Genomic DNA, 26,453 nt, shown 5'->3' with positions numbered 1-26,453 from the left:
TTCCGGTCTCTTTGTTTTGTAATTGGATCTTCAATGTATTGTTTCCAGTCCGGCCCATTAAGGAATGAATAAAAAATTTAGTATTTGTAAAAAAAAAAAAAAAAAAAAAAGTATTTTGTTTCTTTCTACAAGGACTATGTAATCACAACCACACTGTACTACATTCGTTCATACCCTTAAAAAGACTTTAAAACACCTGTCTACGACTTTAAATTGACTTTTCAAAATCTGGTTCAGTTTTTGAAAAATGTCTAAATTCGTTCTCAACCCGGCCGACAACCCCATTGATACGTTCATTAGTACACTAATCAATCAACATTAAACCTTTATTATATACACACACACTCAGTTTTTGTGTGTGTATAATGCGAGTACATGAAGGCGACTTTCGATTATATAGGAATATATGTATATGGCCAATGTTATAGATTGGTTCAACATGATGGTTGATCTCATGTGGATATCGACAACGGAGAGAAGAAAGGTTGATAAAAATAAATAAAATAAAGAAAAAACATGGTAATTTAGCAGATGATTATGAAGCTTAGCTCTCTTTATTGACTTGACTTAGGAATTACATAGTATATAAATTACATTTAGCTAAAATAAATTAATTGAAAAATGTGAAATTAGACGCTACTTGTTTTCGTTTGTATAGATCTACACGCTAACATACTAACTTTTTTTTTTTTTTTTTTTTTTTTTTTTGAACAAAGACGCTAACATACTAACAAATCTATTATTCTTTTGACAAAAACATGTTGTTATATCTTTTACCGTCTTCGAATTCAATACTAGTTGATTTTCTTTTTTATCCTCCATTTTTTATGAAACTCCAATAATTTGCAATCCATCGTTTTTTTTTTTTTTTTTTATTCTACTTTTATTTGACATAGAAAATATAACAGTTGCGATCCATCTTTAACATTGCAAACCATGCAGATATCCCCATCTCCCGCACATAGAAGTCTTTCACATTAGTTTCAAGGGGTGGTCTCTAATATCAGTATATCAGAAGTATGTTTTACACATCAAACTGGCGGATAACAAATCAAAATCTTTTGCACATCAAACTGGCGGATAACAAATCAAAATCTTTTACACAGACATGTAAGCGTGAATTCTAAAATGTCCCCAATCATAAATCTTTAACCAGACAAATGGAAGTCAGGGATAACCTTTTATTCACATGTCAATGTAGTTATACAGTTTTTGACTTAATTGCCCGGCCCGCAACTTACTTTGGTGACCAGACCACATTGACACTAGACTGATAGACATGTAGCGCTCATGATCAGCTGTGCTGCAGCAACCCTTCGCAGAGTCTCATTCGGCTCGCCTTTCTAACGACGAATCTATCTCACCATGAAAAAGACCGAAGCGAGAATTATTGGACCCTCGACGATACGAAGATATTATACATATCAGATAATGGGCTACATATACAGGCCCATGTTCCTAGGTTATCTATATAGATTGTATAAATAACTAAATAAAAACTCATGTGCCACCATAAATGACATCCATGTCTCTCTAGCCACCATTCAAATGGTTATGCCGTCTTCTTTAATTAAATAATTTGACAGCTGAAAATGGAAAAAGAAAAATTTCAATTGAAATTTCTAATAGCAGTGTTTCTTAACTATGATAGCATTTACTGCCCAATTATTACAATTCCAGAAAACAATTGTTATTTCCTTTTATTCCAATAATATTAAATGCATTCATGTGTTGCACATTGTAACCCCCTTCCCCAATTCATGGCAATCCATTGTCTTGTCTCTATTTTTTTTTTTTCAAATTTCAAATCATTCTTCTTCTCCCTCATAATAAATTCTTTCTCTCCCTTCTGAAAACTTTTTCTTAAAAAAGCCTCAAACACACACAAAAACACTATTTCTCGTGAACCATAACAGCTAGACATGGCTTCATCACAGTGGACAATACCAAAACTTGTGACTTGGAGAGTCAAAGATTGGGCTTCCTGTTTCTTGGCTTGCAAGATTCCTCTAGGTCTTCTTCTTCTTCTTCTTCTTCTATTATCTTGTTTCTAATTTCATTATTTTTAACTATTGTTCAAAAGTTATATATTATCGAATTTTTATTTATAGATGCAGATGAAGATGGAGTTAATAGTAACGGAAACACTACGAGCAACAACAGTAATCTAACGTTCAAGAGGATAAAGAGGAAGATGAAGAGTACTAAGAAGAAGAGATCAGAGAGGAAACTCAGTCTAAGCCCACCGGGGACACGTCATCATCATCTTCATCTAAGAAGCAGCAGTGTTTCTCCTACGACGTCGGCGTCTCAGCACCGGCGGTTGAGCTGGCCGCAGCAACCAGTTTCTGACGAATCCGGATTCATTGTGTTCTGCTTCGACCGTGAAGATGGAGGTTTCGATGTGGTTAAAGAGGGTAAACAAGAGAAGAAAGAGAACGAATCAACGCCGGGAAAGTCACCGAGGACGGTGAATCGTAAGGTTCGTTGTCCAAAAAAAAAATCAACATTGTTTTATAATGTTTAAAAACTTACCGTAAAGTTTCGAAACATAGCCTACATAGCCTACAAATACAATACTAAGTAAATTACTAAGTGAATCTAAGCTTTTAACTTTTAACTGCTTTTTTAAGAACAGCTAATTTATAAAGATCAAGGAGTAGGAGGAACAGAGAAGAATAATAACTCTCCGGAGATTAAAGGAACAGAACAAGAGCAGCGCGATAACGCTTCAAGTCAAGAGACTGAAGATGTCTCTTGTGATGTTACAGATGTAATGTTTTTCTTAAGATGTTTCAACTTCATAGTACATGAGAATTTACCATTTTTATGTATATATTTGTTTTGTTTTGTGCTGCCGTTTCAGAAAACTAAAGAAGAAGAAGAAGAAGAAGAAGAAGAGGAGATTGATGCATCTGATAAATCGAGCGGGTCTAATAACTCAGACGAAGGAAGGGGTTCTTTTGCGTTTCCCATGTGAGTTTTCAAACAACAAGAACTTGGTTTATAACAATTTTTGTTTACGTTGTTTGGAGATCAAGGTTTTAATTAATTGTTATTTGGGATTGAAAATGGATGCAGATTAGGAGTAGAGTGGATGGGAAGCCCTGTTAAGATGCCTGAATCAGATGACTTGTCTCCCAAGAAACAAAAGCCAGTTGCTTTAGGTTTCCAATGCTGTAGATTCTGAAATAGTATAAGACATATTCCAAAAAAGTTTCTGCTATTCTTTTTGTTTCTACTCTGTTTCTGAGTACAGAATTACTCTAATTTACAATCTTTGATAAGACAAGAAGCTGAAAGATGAAATGAAATTATCATGATATGTCTTGAAGGTTACAACATTACAATATTCTTAATTTTGATAGTGCCAAAACTTCAATTAACTGCAACTGAAGCACTTCCTTATAACGTTCATAGCTAAGCTCTTCCTCGTGTACATCTGTTTTAAAAATTGTTCAATCTTTCAACGGTCAAGAAAGATGTAAAACACTTCTCTAGTGTTACCCGTTAGATTTTGATCTTTCCGTTAGATTATGAATTCTTGTAATAATTTGCTAAATTATTTTTAAAAGTTACACATTTATTAGCACTAAAACGGGCATTATAATTTAACAAACACATTAACTCACCAAATTATACTCTCTATTTACTAGACCTATTTTTAGAAAAATAGCGGATACTGAAAGAAGAAAATATTTGTCTTATTTCAATGAGTAAATATATTTACAATCTGATGTAAAAAAAAAAAAAGAGAGAGAGTACAACTGTACAAGTTATCATAATTTCAACATTCTAAATCTAAAGTATAGGGTCTTATTGACAATAATAACAATTATACAAGGTCCTTACGAACAATTAATTATTCTATCTCACTCACGAAAACGCCGTCGTTTCAATAAGCCTCATACACAGTCGCATCTTAAAATCCCACCGGTAGAGATGAAACCCCGATGAAACGATGGCACCGTTAAGCCACCGGTTACGTAGCTTCACGCGCCGCAACTCCTCCACTCGGAGCACTCAAAGAAGCGGCGGAGGAGCCACCACCAAGGTACCAATACTCTACACAAGCCCAGAGATCGATTCTAGTCCCGTCACCCTCCAGCTCCTCTCATGGGGACGAGGCGCGTCAGGTCAGCTCGGCGGCGGAATCGAAGAGATTCGAATGTATCCGTCTCCCGTCGCAAATCTTCTCCTCCGCTCTGATCAATCCTTCTCTCTCGCCCAAACTCCTGGAAGAATCGACGCCGCCGATCCATCGAGTTTTCGAGTTGGAATCTCTTGCGGATTGTTCCACTCGGGTTTAACCATCGACGGAGATCTATGGATTTGGGGAAAAGGTGACGGAGGTAGGCTAGGGTTTGGCCAAGAGAACTCGGTGTTCGTCCCTAATTTGAACCCGCTTTTCGAGGAACGCTCGATTCGATCCATCGCACTTGGTGGTTTGCATTCAGTGGCTTTAACACATCAGGGAGATGTATTCACTTGGTAAGCTCTAGCTTTGATCTTAATTTGAGTTTTTTGGATTCAATACTGTTTTGTGCAAGTTGATGCAATGCCAATGGATATATCAAGCTAGATTTGTGTTTGTTGTTTGATATTTTTGCTTCTGCATAATGTGATTGGGTTCCATATATTAAAAATGAAGTTGTTAGGGGTTATGGTGGCTTTGGTGCGCTTGGACATAAGGTTTACACTAGAGAACTCGTTCCTCGACGTGTTGATGGCTCTTGGGACTGCAAAATCTCTGCCATTGCAACCAGTGGAACTCATACTGCTGCTATTACCGAATCAGGTTTCCACATGCTTTCTCTTCTTGCTACATCTTCTGCAACTATAGACATGGTTTCATCTTCTTCTCTATGCTGTCACGAAATTTATCCTCTTTTCCTCCTAGTGTTGTTGTTGTTGTTCTTGTTCTTGTTGATATATTAGTAGTAGTATCTCTGTATAACTCTTAATGGAGCATGTTTTGGTTTTAGGAGAGCTATATATGTGGGGAAGAGAAGAAGGAGACGGCAGACTAGGACTCGGGCCAGGCAGAGGACCAAACGAAGCTGGTGGGCTTAGTGTTCCTTCAAAGGTCAAAGCTTTAACAGTTCCCGTAGCCTCTGTCTCCTGTGGTGGTTTCTTCACAATGGCTCTTACACAAGAGGGACAACTCTGGAACTGGGGAGGTAAAAACCAATCTAATGCATTACTTTCTACCATTGTTACTTGTTAGTGTAAAAAGGAATTCACTGGATCTTTCTGTATCAGCAAATTCCAATTATGAGCTCGGACGCGGTGATAACTTGGGAGGTTGGAAACCAATGCCGGTACCCAGTTTAGAAGGCGTTCGTATCACCCAGGTTGCATGCGGTGGATATCACTCTCTTGCCTTAACCGGTAAACAATCTTCTTCAAACGGAGCAATATCTCTGGTTGGTTTTTACAAGGTTGATTTGAAATTTGCTTGGTGCGACAACAGAGGAAGGTAAAGTACTCTCGTGGGGACATGGTGGACACGGCCAATTGGGTAATTCCTCGCTGCGAAACCAGAGAACTCCTACAGAAATCGAAGCGTTAGCAGACAAAAAGATTGTTTTCCTCGCTTGTGGAGGTTCCTCTTCTGCAGCGATAACAGGTATATATATAAAGCTATAGTTATGCTTATCTGACATGATAAATAACTCAAAAAAAAACTAAAACATGGGATTGGTTTTTTCACAGATGGAGGCGAACTCTGGATGTGGGGAAACGCTAAAGACTTCCAGTTAGGCGTTCCAGGACTCCCGGAGATCCAAACTACTCCTGTTGAAGTTAATTTCTTAACTGAAGAAGATGAGGGTCAACCTCACAAGGTTATCTCAGTTTCCATTGGTGCTTCACATGCTCTGTGTTTAGTCTCAAGATCACATTAATAAACACTTTGGTAGACGGTAGACAACAATAAGCGTCTCACTTACAGAAACAGAGTACATTGAGGTTCAACTCGACTCAAATGTTGTTTGTGATATACATTTGAAATGGCAACGCAGTGGTTTTCAATATACGTGTGTATGATTTTACAAATAAATGAACAAGATCTTCATATATATTAACAACAAAAAGAAAGAAACAAGATCGAACAGAGCGATTCGATTCTTGACTGTAGTGGTGAACCATCAATTGGAGCAGCAACCAACCTTTTTAACCGCAGAGACATCGTCTTTGGAACCAACATTGATGGTCTGTCCTTTGGGAAGAGCAGCAGGATCATCTCCTATATCCAACGCTTTCCGGCTAACAACACGGTAAATCTGAGAAAGCACTTCGGTGAAAGCATTCTCAACGTTCAACGATTCGAGAGCCGATGTCTCCATGAAGAAAGTGTTCTCCCTCTCCGCAAAAGCCTTGGCGTCTTCCGTTGAAACAGCTCGCAGGTGACGAAGATCCGCTTTGTTACCAACGAACATGATAACGATATTTGAATCTGTGTGATCTCTAAGCTCTTTTAACCATCTTTCAACGTTCTCAAAGGTCACATGTCTTGTAACGTCGTACACAAGCAACGCTCCTACAGCTCCTCTGTAGTATGCACTTGTGATTGCTCGATATCTTCAAAAACCAAATCAAGAAAATCAAATCAAATCAAAATGGATCCATGGATCAAGAAGCGTGATGAATGATATGAATGTACCTTTCTTGGCCGGCGGTATCCCAAATCTGGGCTTTGACGATCTTATCATCGACCTGGATGCTACGTGTGGCGAATTCGACACCGATGGTGGATTTAGATTCGAGACTGAACTCATTGCGCGTGAATCGAGAAAGGAGGTTAGATTTCCCGACGCCGGAATCTCCGATTAACACAACCTTGAAGAGGTAATCGTAGTCGTCGTCGGCTCTATATGAAGCCATTGTGTGGTTATGGATCTCCTTCGAAAAGCTTATGAGATCTGAGATTTTAGCGCGTATCGAACCAAAGGAAAAGAAGAATAACAAAATAAAAAAAAAGAGTTTCAAATTTTCAAGAAACTTACAAAAAAAAAATGTGGAAGGAAAAAAAATAAATCGCGGAGATCCGGATCTGACTTGGGTCTGGGTGTGGGTCGTTATCCAGAGTCAAGACCCTTTATTTGAGTCCAGTAAATTTGTTTTACCTGAAATTGATTTTTTACCTGAAATTGATTTTTTTTTTCTCTTATTTTTTAACGTCCTGCGTTTTTCATGTTAATCTAGTTATTTCTATTCAAATTTCACCGACTTTTTTGTTTTGGTTTTATAATAGTTCAAAACTTTAAAAAAACATACAAACGATAATACATATTTGAGATATGTTAGTTGAGATTATGAATCAATTTTCATTACACGCTTGTTTATTGTATTTAATTCATTACGAAAAAAAAAAGAAAATTAGCTTAAATTTTGTTGGTTGGAGTTATTACTAATTTATGTTGAACGTATAGACCTTTCTTTAAAAAATAATTCAAGTATATATGAGTTGTCCTTCATTTAGATTTTTGATTTTATTAATTACAATAACATATAATAAATTGAATAGTCTGATCATGAATTCGAAAAGAAAAAAACTAAAAAATGTTTTATAAAAGTTTTAGATATTGGAGACACAATAATAACATAGAGCTTTTAATCATTATCTCTTAGATTTTATCTGAAAACGATTTTATGGATTATTAAAATCGTAAGTTCAATCATAACCTTAATCGAAAACCTTTTTTTTTAATATAACTCTAACAGCGATCCATTTTAATGTGATTTGTGTTTGTTATAAAGCAAAGAAATAAAAAGTGTTCCGAGTGATTAGACTCTGTTAGACTCTTCTTACATACAAAACAGTCATGTAAGATCCCGTTAGGGACGAGCGGTCATCGAACCATGCCTTTGATACAAAGACTAAGAATGGACCACATTTTCCAATATAACTCCAGCTGTTTCAGTTTTGATCCCAGCTCAGCAACCTATAACTATACTTAAATTAGTTTGAGCTAATCAATTATAATGTTACCTTCATAATCCGCCTTTAATTTGTAGAGTTTTTTACATGTTAATTGATTTCTTTCCAAATTTAATAAGGATATGTGTGTACGTATGTGTATCAGTGTATGTGATTGTGTACACTTTAGTTATGATCTGGGAATCCTTCCACACTTCTCAACCATCTCTACAACTCTCTAATATATTTTGCGGCTTTAAAGAGATGACTGAAAATGGCTAAGCGTTGATACGCAAACCTCGCCAATAGGACCAATATGATCTACTAAAGCGTTCAGCTCGAATACACTTAGGCCGTGATCAAGCAATGTTTATCATTCATTATCTGTAAGAAGGACACCAACTTCTAGACAGTATTGTTAAGTAATAACCATCCACCAAAACTTGTGGTTTGTGTTAAGTGTAACCATCATAGATATATAGGAGTGGACTTATAGAATAGCTATGAAATGTCCTCTGATTTGTCAAACGATCGAGTCCATCGACGAAACAAAATACAGAAAAATATAAGTAGAAATCATGAAACAATAATAAAACGAAAATGATGATTAAGGCGAACATGGTGGAGTCATAGACCAACCCACAGACAATCCCAAACTCTCCCAACCGCCCAACCAAACTTTCCCGTGTGTGATTTGTATGAGATTTTATAACTTATGCACATGTCCTAATGGACCTACTCTCCTCTCAAGTGTTTCCCTACAATGACCACCACCTACCTAATATGGACCCCTCAACATCATCACCATTGATTCGGAGGGTGTGTCACCCAATCCAATCCAATCCAACGACGTATTTACGAGCTCTGCGTTTTCACTGATCTAACGGCCCACAATCGGACGATCCGTACTCTTTTATCTCTCTCTCGGTTTAATTAGATCTTTGAAGTTTGAAGTCTTCTTCTACGAGCGAGCGACATAGATTGGTGTTAGAGAAAACGACGAACCGACCTCCATATAAGTACGTCAGCCATCGACGTTACGACACGTGAAGTGGGTTCCAGTTTAAAGCCACGTGGATCACAATGCCGCCCATGAGGCTCGTCACTAACACGTGGGTCCCATGCGCAAAGTCGCTCGTCCGTTGCTTTGCGCTATTCCTACGCGACGGCACGGCTCTCTCGTTTCTTTTCTTTCCGTACAATTCCCTTCAGAAAACTTTTTCTATAATTCGTCCACTCAGAAATCTCAAAATATTCATATTACAAAAAAAAATAATCGTCTCTTTTTTTTTTTTTTTTTTTTTTTTTTTTTTTTTTCTGTCAACAACAAACCTAAGAGATTACTCTTTCGAGTTAATTATTAGTTATATACTTATATATATAGTTGATAGAAATGGAATTAAGATCATTTTTAATTTTTTTATCACCTAGTGGAAGCTGTGATTTTGAATATATAGTTTGTTTATTCGATTATAAAATTCCATCATATGTTTCCGAAGATTTTATAAGATAAGATAAGAATTTTGCATATTATTTATGTAAGTTATAAGTCTAACACGGCTTAATTAGTAATTAGACGGAACTTAGCTACATTGAACCTGCACAGTCTTAATGACTAATGATTACTGAGTCATACTAAGAAGAACAATAAACAAAAGAATCAAACGTAAAAGAAAAACACATAAACAAAGAAGCAGAAGCGAAGATTTTGTATGCCCAATCAAATATATAAATTTATTAGATACATCAATGAAAACAAACAAAAGAAATAAAAAAAAATCCCAGAAAAATTAAAACCTTATCAAATATACAACGATAAGTAAAAACGGCTAGTTCGAAAACTGAACCTAAGCCATATAAATTTGCACTCTTGGACTATTCCAAAAAAAAAAAAGAGGTAAAATTTTATATGTGGGAAAATTTTTTACAAGCAGTCATATAATTATATAATAAATCCCGTTTTAAACCCATTATGATAAAATAAAATAAAAACCACTTCATCGAACTTTTTTACCTTATGTGTATAGAATATACTATATTTTTTTTTTGGGTTAAGAAGAAGAAGAAGAAGCTATGAAGAGACTCAAGGCAGGTAGAGACCATTCTGATCTTGGTCAGAAGACGTCCATTGACTTTGACTCCAGTATGCATGATCAACGGTGCTAGTTAGATCAAACAGTGTTTGATCTCCTCCGCTACTTCCCCAATCCAACGGTTCAAATCCCATATTTGGATCAGAAGATCTTCCTTGAAACTCAACCTGAGCCGTTCGATCCCCAAACTGTTGCTGCTGTACAGTTTCACTCTCCAACTTCAGATGATCATCTTGGTTTACGAACTTTCCCCCGAATCCAAACGGAGCCGTTTCGATCGCCGACGCCGCAGTAAAGCCTCCGATCTCAGAGAAAACTCCACCGTCCGATGAGCCTTGTCCAAGCAACGTCGACCACTCGATCCCGTTACCATACAGTTTAAGATTAGGCATGTCAAAACCGGGAACAACCGACGAAGCAACCTCCGCCGCCGCGGTGACGGACACGGCGGCGACGGTGGTAGAGTTAGAAGCGGTGAGAGAAGAGCTCTCGCTGCTAGAGTGAGATCCCGTACTTGATTTGTCCTCCACGTTATGTTCTTGCTGCGTCGTGGTTGGTAATTTGTCGGCAGAGGAGGAAGACGTAGGCTGCTTTGTTTTCGATCTTTTAGCTTTCCGGCAACCACCTCCGACGGGGACGTTACGTAGAACACCACCTTTAGTCCAGTAACGACGACAGTTCTTGCAAAAGTGTCTAGGCTGAGAAAGATTGTAATTGTTATAGTAACAGAACTTTGTGTTAAGAGAGTTACAACGAGGACACTTGAGAGATTGGTGATGGTTAAGTATACTGTTCTGATGAGCTCTCATCCTCCGATCTCCACCTCCTCCGCCGCCGATTCCTCCACCGAAAAACCTCCCTCCTCCTCCACCACCGCCACCTCCGGTCATCGAGTAATCATGAATATCTTGCATTTCGTAGAGAGATGATAAAGAAAAATATACAATCTAAGCAAGTTTGGGTTTTTCGAATTGGGGAGGTTATTACAGTGGAGAAGGTACGAGAAATAGAAAGAGAAGAGAGAGAGAGAGAGGTGAAGTGGTAAGCATGGGAAAGACTTCTTCTGCAACTCTCTGACAAAGCATATCTTTCATATGTCCGAACAGGCAGTTTATCTTCAAATGACGGTTCTGCCCATGCGATATTTTGTATTTTACAATCCCTTCGCATGGCTGTATTCAGAAGTTAGCTTCGAGTCCAAAAATTTGGCCCCATCAAATTATGTATGTATTAAATATTAATATCTTCGCATTTAAACGATTTTTTATATTTCGGTTGTATATATTTATTTGTATGCCAAAGAGTCGCATCAAAATATCCAATGATTGATAAAAATATTTATATGATTTTTACATCTTTTAGTTTCACATCGAATTATATTGAATCCCAAAAGCTTAAAAATATTAATGCGATGATTTTTTTAAGTAAACATTTAAAAAAAAAATGTTATTAGTACATTGTTTCTTAAAACAAGTAATGCAAATTACTTCCTGTGAGAGGTTAATATCTTCTAACGAATATACATGAGATCACGTAATTAATAAAATATGAATTTAAAATCAATATTTTCCAAGAAACTTTTTAAAATGATTTTTTTCTGCAAAACAATACTGAATTAGAAGTCTGAATAACCTACTAATTTCTAATCCCGTACTATATGAAAAATGATTGAAATGAGTTGACTAGTGTTTACGTATATATGCTGTATAAATTGTATTGAATCTGTAGATATTATTCTCGTACTGAGTACATATCACATACATAGTCCACAAGATAATATAATATCTCACTGAACTACGTTGCTTGAAAAAGGAATCATTTCTTATGTACTTATATTTTTGTAATTAAATATATAAGTATGGAATTTTACTTTGCGTGTGAAATTGAAACAAAAACATAAATAGGTATTTTCGCGAGAGGCTTCTTTTGGAATTTGAAGTTAAGCGTAGAGCTTTTGATTGCGCATTGTTTTCAGAAACTTTTTGTATTGGAAATATAATGGAGGCAATGTCAAAAGGTCCAATCCCTTGCTTCAACTACAAGGAAACTAACATCTAGTATATATCGTCTAACATTTGTTGTAAGTTTAAGGTTTGAACAGTGAAATATAGTTGCCACTTGCCACATTTTAATTACAAAGCCAATCTTTCAATAATTATTTATTATAGTATTAGTTTTAGCGTATATCGCTTTCAGATGCACGAATATTACATCAAACTTGAATAGCGATTTTAACAATTGTCATAGTGGTACAACAGTCCTTCGTAAAATGCTTTCCTTCGTTCAAAACCTTACTATATTAATCTTTTTTTCTTTCCAAAATAGATATCTTCCGTTTGAGTTATAACTGATTCATCATAGTCTAATCTTTTAATTAACACGTCAATTTTACAAAGAAATTTCTTGAAAAGATGGATTTGGAACGCATAACAAATTTAACCCTAATCATAATAATAGTGGGACAAGATTTTTGTTGAATTGGGAAGGAATGATCTAAGCGGTTGATATGGATGGATAAGAGGGCACGTGGAGGGTGAATAAACGTAAGAGTTTCATATCCACATAAATTGGATTGTCGACTTGTCGGCCACCCCGCTTTATCTGCTGATTCAAGGAGCTCTGTGGCCTGTTCCAGTGGTTACTTTTGTACCACGTCACCGTATATCTCTTAAGAATGATAAAACTATTTGGTATGAGAATGTAGCGTATGTGTACAAATGTGGTACTTGTAATCGGAATTATTTGTCCGGTTGTCATATTAAGTAATCGCAACTATTTTTGTACATCCTAACCAAATTTAGATCTATAGTCCATGGTTTTAGGAATGTTTAATAGGCCTTTCAAAATATTTATATATGATAGATAAACCCTTAGTCTAAACCAAAATGCCGTACCTTGTTATAATTCATATTTGGTAGAACCAAATAGTCTCACGTTTAGTGTTCAGTTACCATATCTGTATTTTTTGAACTGCAGTAATTAAACTATGTAAGATTAATTATTTCTCAAAGATAATTTTTAACATTTTGTATAAAATGTGAAGGGATCAGCGTTAGCATTAATTTGAACGTACATATATCCCTTGAAATATCCATGGTTTTCATATTTCATATTGGATGATGTCCGTATAATTTCAGAAATTATGAAATCGACCAGTATTTTAATGGAAAGAGCAAATAGGACCACTAAAGTGGGTAAGCAAATGTCGGGTGGAAAGTGCAAACTGCAAACACAACAATAGTGACATGGAAACATATAGTAATACAATGCTCATCGCTCCATATCTCATAGATGCATGACAGTGATAACAATTAGCAGTGAATGACATATCTATAGTTTCTGTTTTTATAATCAAAGACAGTGATGTATGATGATTGAAAGCAATGAAGTATTATGTATACTGCTCGTGTTGTTTTAGTAATAGATTATACAATGGTAATAACAAAATCATAATTTCGTAACTACTCCAATGATAACGACGATATTAATATTTCTTAACAAAATTTTTGCCCAAAAAAATAAAACAAATTTGTTTTGCTGAAAAAGACAAGACACACAAATCTTTTAATTAATACAGAAGGTTATGAGATCTGGAATTAGAGACATGGTAATTACTAGAATATCAAGTCACTTAAATTATACCAACTGACGAAAATAATAGACTGGAAATATAGATAGACCTCCAAAGATTATAAACTTTTAATGGCTTTAACCTTGGGTTTGGTTTGGTGAGTTTGGTCCTTAAGCTGGCTGTATGTGACTTGTGTCTAATTAACTAACTTAATTTCACACTAAAAAAACAATAACTTATTGAACTAATCGGGTACTAATACTATATATATTTTTTTCTTTCTGTTTTTGGTTAAGAATGTATATATTGAATATATTATATTCACATTATTCAGTCCATGTATAATGTATTGGAAGCCTTTCAAAGGCAACCCGAAGAAACTGTGCCGTCACTCATAGAGAATTTCAAAGCACTTAGATCAAACATTTCTTCATCATCTTATTACTAATAAGACGACGACTTATTAAGCGTAATTTTGTACGTACCATAATGAAATAATTGATAGTACTGATTAAGATCGAAATGACCACAAAAAAATGCACCATAATGAAAATCGTTCATTGTCCTCAGAACTAACACAATCGATATTGAAGAACCTCTCATAGCTTTCAGTACATATTGCTAAAAGATGATGAATTTAACGTCAATATTTGTGTGCTTTCCGGGAAAATGTCGCCACAAAAACGTTTTTTTTTATAAAGACAAAAAAAAAACTTTTGTTATACTGTATTACATTATTTTTCTTTATTCCAGGCTTTTTTAAAATTTTAAAGTCGATTGTTTGACTCGAATTATTAGATAGAGATCGTTGTAGTGATTTTTGCTATGTAAAATCTTCGTTCTAGTTTGAGCAACTGAACCAGATATATGGTTAATGCAATTATACAAATGTTTGAAAATAGCATATGACTATCAATTAATTACCGTAAAATGCTTAGCTTAGATGTCTAATTGAACTATACTCATATTTTAACATTGTCTAAATTCTGCGACTGAACAAAATGATTTCATTTTGGAAAAAGAAGTGATCGAATTTACATAAATATATAGAAACGTCTTGTATATCCTTTATTTATAGTGTTCATGCAAGAAGAACCTTGTTCATCACACATGCGCTTCGATACGACGTGGCTATACTTATCACAAAATCTTATTGTAATTTGTAACATTCACACGGATTCTTCTGTACCTGTTCGTGGACGTCAAAAACATTAATTACACACCTATGCCTCACATGCATGTGCACGGTCCAGTGTCCACACTGCACGCATCAAAGAATTTTTCTAATGTCGACTGTTTGAAGAATCTAATGAAATTATGTTTTACATTTCACGAGTCCGTTCTATGTTTGGCCTTCAACTTGACAGATTTAGCTTCGCTTAGAAATCATATGCAACGAATATTATTTTGTTATTAAGTAAGGGAACTAATATTGGCAAACAAAAAGCGGCGGTAAGAGATTTTTCTGCGTGATTTTTAAAATAAGATAAAATCATATAACAGAATCAAATATCAAATATGATATCTGTTAAAATTATGAACAGTTGAGATTTATTTTATTTTAAAAAAACACATGCAATAATAATTAATCGACTCGTCAGTTTTTGCAAATAATAGGGTTTACCATATAGACTTATAGTAATGCTTTGTTTTTTTTGTAAAACTACTAGTAGTATAGTATTGCTCAAATAAAAAAATTGAGAGTATATATCCGTTTATCAAACAAAAATCAGAGTATCATTCATACCAAGAAAAAAAAAATCAGTAAATTAAACATCAAATATAATAAATAGAAAGAAATGGAAATGAAGGGGGGGGAAACGTTGACCCCACTGAGACAGAGGAGGTGAACTGCACACTAATTGGTGGTACACACACAGGTGTCCTTGGCTAGCCAAGAGAACTATCAAATTCAAAATCCAGACGGACCATACAAATACGGCTATGCCTACAAAATACATATACATACAGTACATTGGTACAGTCACAGACCTGCTTTTTCATCCTATCTAATATCTATACAATAAATTCCGAAATTTGATACGACCATCTAGAATATTTGAGAAATTTGTTTAGCATTGAGGGCTATGAAAAAAAAGATATTTATAAATTAATTATAGAAATGGTATGATCAATAATATACTATTTTAGGGCAGAGATACTGTGTATCCTAATACGTATGAGAGAGTGTTTGCTAAAACGACGAGGTGAGGTGTGTCAGTGAGTTGAGTGGAAAAGTCACCATCAATGCTCAAGGTTCAGTCGTCGGTGGTCGGTTGAGATAGCAAAGTCTTCAACAGGCCCATGGGTCCTAGCTCGTTTATACCATCAGCACAACTGTCACGTGATCATTGGGGCCACCCATCAGGCCCATCTCCCATCACATCTCACACAGCTCTCTCGTCTATCATACTTCCAATTTATACACATACTCGCATACGTACAAATACACACACACATACGGCTAGATAACAAACAGATTGTGATATATTTTGATTTGGATTGATTTTTTAGGATTGTTTTCAATATGAAAGGTCGATGTCTTTTGTTTTCAATTTGTTTGTTGTGAATGTCGAAATGTAATTTTTATTGACATATTGCGGATAGTTGAGAGCATCAATTTCATCATCTAAAAGATCTGTTCTGAGTGTTCCAAATCATTTGCCGTATTGAATGTTTTTATTTGATATATCAATCTCTCTTTTGTCGTGTTCAAAGGCTTTGGAAACACAATGATCTTTAAACCTAACCATTCAGAATGTCCTAATATCTATGCAAACAACAACAAACACCAATCATCATCATGGTCTTAAAAGAGCCGTATTTTGGGTAGGTTTTATGTTATTTATAAGAGAACCATGTTTATTTTACTTTGACGATAATGAGAGATGGATGAGATGAGAGCTACAACTTTTGTTTTCACGTGAAATTACAAAGGCTGAACTTAAAAAGCCTCGTAATTAGGTCCAACCCACTCGAAGACATAGTGGGTTAAAAGGAAAAAAAAAAAGATACATTTCACTACTGGTTCACCTAATTCAGTAAGAAAAAAATGTTATCTATCACTTTATATTAAACAACAACTTTAGTGTTGGAGAATCAATTGGTTCGACAGACGATTGCATCATGATCATACTGATTACTGACATTGCTCAAAATTCTATATGAATGGGAAAAAGCTATCCTGATGTATTTTGGCTCCCCAAACGTATGATCTCTACAAACTAAGATTTATTTTACCATGCAAACAAAGATCCTTCTTCCTTTGCTTTTTTAATTTTACTGAATTTGGACTTTTCAACCTAAATTTACTAAAAATTATTTCCATTCTAACTAGTCAACCTAGACTACAATACAATCTGTCAATCTCAAGTTTAACTACTTTATCTATTCATATTACAAAAATTTCTTTTCCATTTTAACTATTTAACCTGAACATACACTACTAATTCAATTTTAACTATTTCATTAAACTATATGTGAGAGTTGGAATCCGCACTCTCCAGGTTACTGAAGGTTTGTGTGGATGTCTTATTCGCCGTAACGAGCTCCAAATTGGTCTTAAGTAGTGCGTGCTAATTAGAGTGAATATTGCCAAATTAATGTTTATTGTATTTTTTTTTTTTTTGTGCCTATCTCTCTTTTTGCATTACAACTCATTTCTTTTTTTACTTGCTATTACATTTAATTTAGCGTGATCTTCGGTCCATCATTTATTCGGAACTTTTTTACTTGATCTTTAACCGAAATTCCATGCGTTACGCTTTCTGATTAGCTCGCTAGCATTTACTCATTTTCCCACTTTCGGACTTCACGACGCCGAAATAACAACTTCACTACTAGGCCTCAGACATCAGTGTGGGCTTCACCCCTTAGTGGACCGAATGGCAGCTAGTGATTTGAGCCGAAAGTGTGGGATCCGGTATCAACACAATAAAAAAATCAAGTTTTTCTATTTCGTCTATACATATTGTCCTAAGATTTCTTTCCATTTAAACTATTTTAACCTAAAATGCAATACTAAATTTTCAATTTTAACTATTCTACCCTAAACTACAATTAGTACAATACAAAAATTCAATTTTAACTGTTAGAAATATTTCATATACATATAAATATATACTATAGTATTTTAAAATCTGTGCGTATGCTGGTATAATCATTTCAATATAAAATTGTTATATACGTAAACACACATCAAAATGGTTCCTTATTTAATTCTACAAAATTGATCGAATTTACCAAGTACAGAAAAATCCAACATAAAAATTAGTTAATTAAGCGGGAAAAGAACTAAATATTTAGTATTAATTTCGAATCATTTTTGTAAAAATACAAAATCAAATTTAAGTATAAGTTTTTTTTTTATTATTATAGAAAGACAATAAAAACCTAGCTTTTTCACTAAATTAAAGGATACTAGACAAATTCTTCTTAAAGTCATCAGTCAAAAGGTTTTCAAAAAAAACCCCAGAGTTGAAACGTATGACGAACGAGAGTGCCACATCTCCGGCGATACCGCCTCCGCCGGAACATCAGCCACTGCCGCAGAATTCTATCGCACCTCCCTCTCCGCCGCCGCCCCAAATCACGGTACTCTGCTCCTCTCTCTGCTCTCCCTAAAGAGTGATAATTTACACTAGGATCTGTATAATAACTCCGATTGTGTTGCAGACGGAGGATATGGTGAACAGCAACGGAATACTAACAGATCAATTGATTGATGAAGAACCATCTTTTCACAAGTAATTTCTAAAAATTCCAAACTTTTTTTTTTTGTCTTTTCTTTCGTGCATTGTGTTCTTCGTCGGGACTATAAAGAACCTAAATTTCGTATTTTTTAAGATATCTCGAAAGCGAAGAGTATTCTGACAAGTATCGAAAGTACGAAGATGGGTTTAAGCAGTTTCTTGTGGAGAAGTACTTCTCTGGAGGTTAGTTTGTTTTTTTGTATTGTCTCCATTGTTCTTTGGAGTTGGAAAGTTCATAAAGATTTGATCTTTTTTGGGTTTTGTTGTTGTTTCAGATGATATGTATGAGGAGATAACAACAGTTGATGATGGTGCAACCATTTATTCAAGCAAGTAAGCAATTTAGATTGGTGTTTTCGAAACAGAGATCTTGTCATATGAGTTTTAAGAAGGTGTTGTCATTTTGGGATAATACTCTTTTATCATCTTGGTTTTTTGGTTAATGCTTTCAGGTGGCCTTCCTTGGCTTCGTTTGCAGACCCGGTTGCTTCCTTTGTAGACCCTGTGCAATGCATTATCGAAGATGAAGAAGAAGTAGTACAAGCAGAAGTAGAAGTAGAAGCAGAAGCAGAAGAAGAAGTTGAAGAGGTAGAAGAGGTAGAGGAAGTAGGAGAAGTAGAAGAACTAGGAGAGCTAGAAGAAGAGAGCATAGATTCAGCTTCTGCAGAGATACCCAATGGTCAAATCTCCAATGGAGGTACTGTCTTAGAGAAGAAGGACAATTGTTGATGTAGGGCAAGAAACCAAAAAAATGTACCTTCTAGTTCGTTTTCGGTGTTGACATTGTTTGAATGAACCTTTTGCTCAAATTGATTTGCTTCATAGACCAGTAATGTGATTTACAATTTCGATTGAGGTAAGGTAACTGTGAAACCAGTATATAATAGCTATTTGCAGTGTTGTTGTCTATAATCTATACACAAATGACAGTAAGTAGTTGCAGAATAGTCGTATAGAAGTCACAAATATATGGGTCAATCACAGTACTACTGGCTTAAACTTAAACACACCAAGAACGAGAAGAGTGGGATATGAAACTTTTATTTTATTTACCAAAGGGGCTGTTGTTGGTGGGACGGTTTGACGTTTCTCCTCTTAGATGATGATTCACATTGCGGTCATTGATGTTGCTCTCAGCATTTCTCATGGGTATTAGCACATCAGCCATGAGCAATTGAAAGGAAGAGACTTTCTCTTTCAGCTGTGAGTTCTCTTGCAGGACCTGGTGGTTGCTTTCCAACAAGTTGATGACTTTCTCAGATAAGTGATGATTCAGCATCATGAGCTGTTCAACTTGTTGCTGAAGCTCTTCAATCTGCTTCTTCTTGCGTATACGTGACCTTCTGGCAGATTCCCGGTTAGAGACCATTCTTCTCGCCCTTCTTTCTTCTGGAGCAAGCCCTTCGTTATGGAAAATGTTTAATGCATTTGGGTCTGACTGAGACTGATTGTTGTTGCTGCGGGTCGAGGCTGACTGCAATTGGACATTGAAGTCGGTGTTTGGTAGGAATGCCGAGTTGAAATGGTCGTCTTGTAATGGGACTCCTTCAAAAATATCGAAACAATGAGAACGATGGACACCAGAATCCATGAAGGGTTTTAGATGTCTACTCATCAAACTGAATATACTCTGTGATGCAGGAATCAGAAACACCAAAAGTGACAGATGGAGAAGATAGAATGAGAGAGAGATTGGCTGCGTTATAGAAGAGACATAAGATATGTGTAGGCTCTTAACATAAGATTGGTGGAGGCTATATAATGACAAATAAATTTACTTGCATGAAGACAACTGTAATTACAATTTGTTGCGTAGCATTTGAAACTTTCCACTAACAAAACTATCGTAGTGACACTTTTTGACAAAATTTCACTTATTTACATCTTTGTCAAGGTTAGTGTATCTTTTTTTTTTCGACATTTTGTTTCTCAACTCAAGGTAGCCTCTTTTTTCATTGTCCTCTTATTTATTTCACAACAATTTTATATGTGATGAGCCGTTTAGTCACATTAAACTTAATCTATCAAGTATCAACGCAATCCATATAAAATTGTTTTTGAAAATGTAAAAAAAAAGAGAGATGAATATTACTATATTAGAGATAGATATACATATATAATCTATTCGACTCACCTCATTTTCATAATCTTTTTAAGTTTTCATTATGTGCGGATCCAACGTATGCTAATTCGTGTGAAATACAATAATGTTTGTGTCATCATCATGTCTGCGTAACGAAAGAGGTCAGTGGATGCTAACTTGCACGTTTTTAGCTATTTTCACTCACAATGTTACTGTTCCAAGTCTATTCGTCAATTTAGAAAATCCTAAGATTAGGATCATTTCTTTTAAAAGTTACCAAAAAGAAAAAGAAAATGCAGTTCCAAATTGATATTACCTTTACCAAAACGAAGTAAGACAAACAACCTTACAAAGTCTACCTACTTGTACAAAGATAATGGTAACTTTGTAAGGTTGTTTGTCTTAATTCCTTTTTATGTAGTTGTATCATAATCATATTAGAAGAAAATATTGCCCGATAGTAAAATACAACCTACTGCATATAAAGTCAAAAGAAAAAAAAAACATTAATGCGTTGTTTCCAGACAGAGATTAAGGAATAAACTTTGAATTTCAAGGCTAAATTCACACATTAATTAAAGAGAGATAATGATGCTTAACAGCTTTGAAAATGTGATTAACGTTGCGTAGAGGCAATGTCTTGTATCCAGAAACAGACAATGACTCTCTTTTTATGCAAGTTTCGTCTCAGCCAACTTGAACCGACTGAGAGGTTCCTCTATCCAGCTCATGTCTTCAATACTCATATTACACTTACAGAAAAAGAATCTCTAGATGGTTAATTGTCACAGATAAATAATATTCTTTTTAAAAAATTATGATCTACTGAAAATTTGCATTAAAGTTATTACTGAAAGATCACACAGTCTAATTTTACATGCTGAAACGTAGCCAATATCATCAAAATGTGCATAGCTCAGTAAATGTAGCCACTATCTCAATTCAAGTATGGATTGTTGAATGTAAGAATAATAATCTTGTAAGAGAGAATAAAAAATACATCACTTTTTTCATATAAGACATGTGATTATCTTCTACAATCTACAGGCTCTTAAGAGTTTAGACCTACAAAGTCAAGTTATCATATTAATTACACAAGTATGTCCTCATCTCTTCTCTTGTTAACACATATGGTCTTCAAAAACCTTGGTCCTGCTCAGTCTTTAATCTGAAGGAACCTCAAAACGACAAACAGGACATGTGTTCCTAATCCCAAGCCATGGAACAATACATTCACTATGGTACTTATGTCTACAAGGCAACTCTGCAACCTCCTCTCCCATACTCATCTCTTCTTTGCAAACCGCACAACAGCACATCCCGTCACCGTTCTCCATCACATCCTCACTCGTCAAAGGAGACACTTTCAGATTCTTTACGAATGATTTAGATGCTGGAGGCTTACCAAGACCAGATGAAATCTCAGCCTCAAACAACATATCATACTCTGTTGTATGAAGATCATAATCTTCATCTTCATCTTCTTCCTCACGATCAATATCCCCAATGTATAACTCCATGTTGCTTTCTGCATCATCTAGGTTAAACTCGAGACTAGTAGAATTCAACAAAACTTCCCACCCTAGACTACTACTTCCCCTTCTCTCACTTATCGCTAGATCTTCTAAAGAGATTGTGGCTGTAACAGAGACTGATACCGAATTGTTATCATCAGCTTCTTCTGCTAAAACACTTAAAACCTCCCTTTCTTCATCATCACCATCAACTTCTTCCCACTCGAACTCCTCGTTGTTTATTCCTAACTCTTCCAATTGAAGTGAATCCCAACAAAGAGGTAATGTCACACTAGCATCATCATTCACATACTCATCATCTTCATTCAAATCTATTCCCCAAATCTCACTATCCTCTGGCTCATCTTCATCATCAGAATCAAAACCAGATTCCACCGTAACTATAACATCGCCTGACTCAAACCCTAATAGCCTCATCCCATCAACGAAACCGTGTTCATTAAGGTTAACAACAAGATCACTATTATCAACGAAACCGCTACTAGATTCTAACTCCAATCCAAAATCAAGTTCCGAACTATCCCCACGTATCTCGTAGTTTTCGAAACAATCGATTCCGTCATCAATAAGGGGACTTACAAGAGATTGCTCGACACGCTGGTGAAACAGATCCATGACAAAGCTACTCCTATCGAGCAGATCAATAGCTTCGGCGGCCGTGAAAACTACTAAATCAGGCACCGTAACGTCGCCGGAAGAAAAATCGGATTCAGAGACGTAGAGATCGACGTTGTCGGCTTGGACCCAGTGAGGAAGCGAATCGAGGATCTGAGAAAGGGATTGATCTCTCAGGTGATCATGTAGACTCCGTTGGTGGTGGTGGTGGTAATGGTTGAAAACGGCATCGTTAGCATCGTGGATCTGAAGGTAAGACATCTCCGCCATATTTTCCGGCCTTGAGTTGGATCTCTCTCTCTCTCGCTTTTAATTGTTTTTAAAAATATATTTAATGGACGAAAATTTATAAAAGTGCCACTGATTCATGCGATATTGGGCCAAAATTAAATGGGCTTCTTGGAACTGATTCGAGTTTTTTTTTTACTGGGGAATAACGACTGTGGTAAAAATGGTAAAAATTGGGGGAGGAGTACTTTTTGTGCAGGTTGGCCAAAAACAAATTAGTTTTGTTTTAGTGGAATTGTGTGATTATACTAAAGAAATAACGTGATATTTGGTTAAAAAAACATGTTATCATACGACCATAATTAACATGTATCATGAATAAATGGGTATGGCCAAGTCATTTTGGATAAAATAGTATGGTGAGAGCTTTTTTATTGTTTATTGTTTTCTGCATTACATGTTTTCTCATATGATTTAAGTAACTAATACTTTCATTTACTTAAAATGCAGATGTTTTATTTACAAAACCATAAAAAGAATGGTCTATATATATCAAGCTTCATAAAGAAGATACTATTTTGTTTGATTTTTACATGTTTGTTTTAATGATTATGTAAATTTGAAATTGATAGCTTTTTGATTAAGAAGATTGAAAATATCATCACTGACGATAATGGTACATATATATATGTAACGATAATATATAGACTTATTTATATCCTACAATAGTGTAAGTTTAATCTATCTATTATGAGACTCAAAAAACTTGTATTTTCTTAGAAATCACTGTAATATTTTTTAGAATATAAAAAATAACAGTGTCCTAATAAATAATAACCATAAAATATCTTTCATCAATAATCAAATAAAAACTAATTTGGCAAATATGAGCTACAATATTCCAAAATATTATCAATGATTGAATATATATATATATATATATATAACATATTTTTGATGGGAAAGATTACTTTAATCCGGAACATAGCCTCTGAAAAATTGTTCATTTTCCAAGTATCATCGCACAGGCAGAAAATCAAACTAATTAAAGAGAAACACAAATTACAAATTTAAAAAAATACTAATATTGCATACAAAATATTGAGAATTATTATGTGGTACATAAAAATGTAAATTATTAATCAAGTGTATTTATATTTTTGTATGTATAATTCGAGGTTAGATTTTTAAGGTTAAAAAAGTGAGAATAGTTTATCTGATTATAAAGTTGAGTAGAAAAGCAATCACGTGACTATGTCCTCGGAAAGTAAAACCCAATTTTGAAATTTACATCACTTTATATGTAAATTATTATAATCTCATTCTTCATATCCACATGAGTTTTTTTTAGTAATTATAATCTCATTCTTCATATCCACATGAGTTTTTTTAGTATCCCAAAACGAGTGTGTTAAAAACAAGAGGCTCTGGTCGTCGGTCTTCTACATTTCTTGGCAGGTGCTGGTTTAATTTTCTTTTTTTTGGTCTTTTAACCCATACCGAAATTGCAAATATTGCAATTGCATGATAAAATACAATTATGTAGTTTCCAATTCTATTATTTATTTCACAATCCAACCTATTTTTTTATCAATAATCCTTTTATATATGTTATATCATATATTTTTTTTATCAATAGTTATGTTTTTACATTTGGTTTGTAGGATTAATATTCTACACCAAAACATCTCTTAATTATGTCTTCGGTTTGGTACAAAAACCAATCCGGCCGTCTACTTGTAGTTGAAAACTACGTCGACACTTTGACTAATCAACTTGTAAGACCACCTTCTAGGGTTTAGTAACAGCCTTCTTTAGTTCTTTTCTTCTAATTAGAGTTAGAATAGAGATACGATATGTTTGCATGTGTGATACATGTAAATCGTATTTTTTCCATAATATATTTTAATATCAGAAAACGGAGGAAGCATTCTAAAAATACATGTAATTTAAACACAGAAAAAAATAAATCTTGACTTATTATTAAATGAAAATTTAGACACCATTCATCAAAACATAATAGAAGTAATTAATTAAGTACTAATGTACTACTATCACATGGAAAAATTAATGAATAATATACTCCATATAATTCAAAACACAATACAAGAAGAATTCCCAAAACCAAGGCTTTGAACAACATTGGACTTGGCACCTGTTATTTTTGTCTTTATTTAGACAATCCCCAAGCACAATTAACTTTCAAAACGGTTTATCGCATTTCCCATCTTGATTTATTTCATTAATATTACTACTACAGTATAAACTAATCATGTAAGTTTTTAAAAGAAAACAAGAAAGATTATAAAGGTTATTGGAATACTAGCTAGCTTAGCTTTGACCTTGCGCTCTTTTTCTTTGTTCTTGGACTTTTTGTCGCTCTTTATAACATCCCATATTCTCTTCTCCCTCAAAGAACACGCAAGTTCAGTCTTTTCCAGTTCATACCCACACACAAATTTATACGTACATCAAGCCAAGGAAAGGAAAAAGGAAGACAAAAATGGTGTCCATAAGGTTTTTTTGCTATCTTTTAATATTTTTCGTTTTGCAACTACACGCTAAGGTCTCCAATGCATACATTAATCGCCAAGGTATATATCTACATACGCGTCTATATACATTACTTTATTTCTATGTATGTTTCGGCGGCGTTAGTGTATAAACGTATGCTTATCAAAATTTCTCTATATATAGCTCTACAAACGGAAAGCACTAGTATTCAAATTGCCAACAAGGTACATACTTTAGTATTCAATTCTCAATTAATTCATGTATATATATTAGTATATATATTCTTTGCGAAGAAGTAGAAATTAGACAGATTGGTTTTTGGATCAATTAACTTTAATTAACTCGATCAATCATTTGTATTCTTAGCTTGCTGAAGATGAAGTTGAAAACCGAAAAACGTTGAAGCATGTAAATGTGAAGGTAGAGGCAAATGAGAAGAATGGTTTAGAGATAGAGAGTAAAGAAACGGTGAGGAAAAGAAAAAGCAAGAAGACTCTCACCAAAACGGCGAGTTTAACGGCCGATTATAGCAACCCTGGTCATCATCCTCCTAGGCATAATTAAAAGGATTATTTATATATACACTTTTCTTACATGAAAGAAGAGCCTATCTTTCATAAAGAGGCTTCAATTTTGGTGCATCATCAGCAACTATACTTTAAAGTTTAAACACATATTGTTTACATGTATCTACTGATCATGGTACGCGGAATATGGTCTTTTGAGTTATACATTTGTATGTATTCAAGAGAGACGTTTTTTGGTTATCAATATAAGTATGTAATATATAGATGTTTTTCTCTCTCGGTTATTAAGAGAAAAAAAAAAAACACAGGAACAAACAAATATCATTGAATCAGTGATATTGTGATCACTTAATGCAGTATACAGTATTAGAGATTATCATTGTTATTTTATTTTAGTTTCATCTTCCGGTTAGGTCTCGTAAAATTTGGCTAGTACTGTATATAATCACTCTTTTTATAATGATCACTTTAACTTAGGAATTATCATTTTCGTCAAATTTGTAATTCTCTCTCGATCTCTCATGGTTTTGACTTTGAGGTGGAACTTATTTATATAAGATTACACAATGATATGTAATTCTTCTTTAATGGATACTATGTATTTCCTAAGAAAAT

General features: G+C 34.7%; 8 protein-coding genes across 10 annotated transcripts; 4 read left to right on the top strand and 4 right to left on the bottom strand.

Moving 5' to 3' along the window:
• Positions 1-1,801: 1,801 nt before the first annotated feature.
• On the top strand, positions 1,802-3,342 carry LOC104762197 (protein BREAKING OF ASYMMETRY IN THE STOMATAL LINEAGE-like). 2 transcript variants are annotated; one of them, XM_010485444.3, is made up of 5 exons: positions 1,802-2,013; positions 2,118-2,482; positions 2,639-2,773; positions 2,867-2,976; positions 3,082-3,342. In XM_010485444.3, exons 1-5 carry the CDS (start codon positions 1,923-1,925, stop codon positions 3,188-3,190), a joined length of 810 nt encoding a protein of 269 aa, XP_010483746.2. In that variant the 5' UTR covers positions 1,802-1,922; the 3' UTR covers positions 3,191-3,342. The 2 variants fall into 2 exon arrangements, with proteins under 2 accessions (XP_010483746.2, XP_010483745.2); XM_010485443.3 differs by having other exon boundaries at positions 1,811-2,013; positions 2,112-2,482.
• A 499-nt stretch (positions 3,343-3,841) lies between these two features.
• Positions 3,842-6,061, top strand: LOC104762195 (RCC1 domain-containing protein RUG3, mitochondrial). Of its 2 annotated transcripts, none has more exons than XM_010485441.3 (6): positions 3,842-4,491; positions 4,652-4,798; positions 4,986-5,180; positions 5,263-5,391; positions 5,474-5,629; positions 5,716-6,061. In XM_010485441.3, exons 1-6 carry the CDS (start codon positions 4,479-4,481, stop codon positions 5,904-5,906), a joined length of 831 nt encoding a protein of 276 aa, XP_010483743.1. In that variant the 5' UTR covers positions 3,842-4,478; the 3' UTR covers positions 5,907-6,061. The 2 variants fall into 2 exon arrangements, with proteins under 2 accessions (XP_010483743.1, XP_010483741.1); XM_010485439.3 differs by having other exon boundaries at positions 3,875-4,491; positions 4,659-4,798.
• Positions 5,885-7,111, bottom strand: LOC104762196 (ras-related protein RABA1f). The gene is made up of 2 exons (XM_010485442.2): positions 6,665-7,111; positions 5,885-6,582 (listed from the first exon to the last, which is right to left on the bottom strand). The coding sequence occupies exons 1-2, from the start codon at positions 6,883-6,885 to the stop codon at positions 6,150-6,152; spliced, it is 654 nt and encodes a 217-aa protein (XP_010483744.1). The 5' UTR covers positions 6,886-7,111; the 3' UTR covers positions 5,885-6,149.
• A 2,516-nt stretch (positions 7,112-9,627) lies between these two features.
• LOC104762194 (dof zinc finger protein DOF5.4) lies at positions 9,628-11,343 on the bottom strand. Its single transcript, XM_010485438.3, has one exon. The coding sequence runs from the start codon at positions 10,926-10,928 to the stop codon at positions 10,005-10,007; it is 924 nt and encodes a 307-aa protein (XP_010483740.1). The 5' UTR covers positions 10,929-11,343; the 3' UTR covers positions 9,628-10,004.
• Positions 11,344-17,977: 6,634 nt separating this feature from the next.
• Positions 17,978-19,196, top strand: LOC104762193 (uncharacterized). Its single transcript, XM_010485437.3, has 5 exons — positions 17,978-18,178; positions 18,260-18,330; positions 18,431-18,519; positions 18,612-18,669; positions 18,789-19,196. Exons 1-5 carry the CDS (start codon positions 18,071-18,073, stop codon positions 19,063-19,065), a joined length of 603 nt encoding a protein of 200 aa, XP_010483739.1. The 5' UTR covers positions 17,978-18,070; the 3' UTR covers positions 19,066-19,196.
• On the bottom strand, positions 19,188-20,073 carry LOC104762192 (uncharacterized). The gene has a single exon (XM_010485436.3). The coding sequence runs from the start codon at positions 19,949-19,951 to the stop codon at positions 19,382-19,384; it is 570 nt and encodes a 189-aa protein (XP_010483738.1). The 5' UTR covers positions 19,952-20,073; the 3' UTR covers positions 19,188-19,381.
• A 1,307-nt stretch (positions 20,074-21,380) lies between these two features.
• LOC104762191 (uncharacterized) lies at positions 21,381-22,884 on the bottom strand. The gene has a single exon (XM_010485435.3). The coding sequence runs from the start codon at positions 22,837-22,839 to the stop codon at positions 21,583-21,585; it is 1,257 nt and encodes a 418-aa protein (XP_010483737.1). The 5' UTR covers positions 22,840-22,884; the 3' UTR covers positions 21,381-21,582.
• Positions 22,885-25,208: 2,324 nt separating this feature from the next.
• LOC104762190 (protein GOLVEN 11-like) lies at positions 25,209-26,113 on the top strand. The gene is made up of 3 exons (XM_087497439.1): positions 25,209-25,391; positions 25,495-25,535; positions 25,678-26,113. Exons 1-3 carry the CDS (start codon positions 25,301-25,303, stop codon positions 25,873-25,875), a joined length of 330 nt encoding a protein of 109 aa, XP_087353565.1. The 5' UTR covers positions 25,209-25,300; the 3' UTR covers positions 25,876-26,113.
• Positions 26,114-26,453: the final 340 nt, after the last annotated feature.

Source organism: Camelina sativa, chromosome 18, assembly GCF_030686135.1.
Source record: "Camelina sativa cultivar CO46 ecotype springtype chromosome 18, ASM3068613v1".
In the NCBI taxonomy this organism is placed as follows: Eukaryota; Viridiplantae; Streptophyta; class Magnoliopsida; order Brassicales; family Brassicaceae; genus Camelina; species Camelina sativa.
Note: the sequence above shows the minus strand (reverse complement) of the source record. Positions and strands in the feature narration are given on the sequence as shown.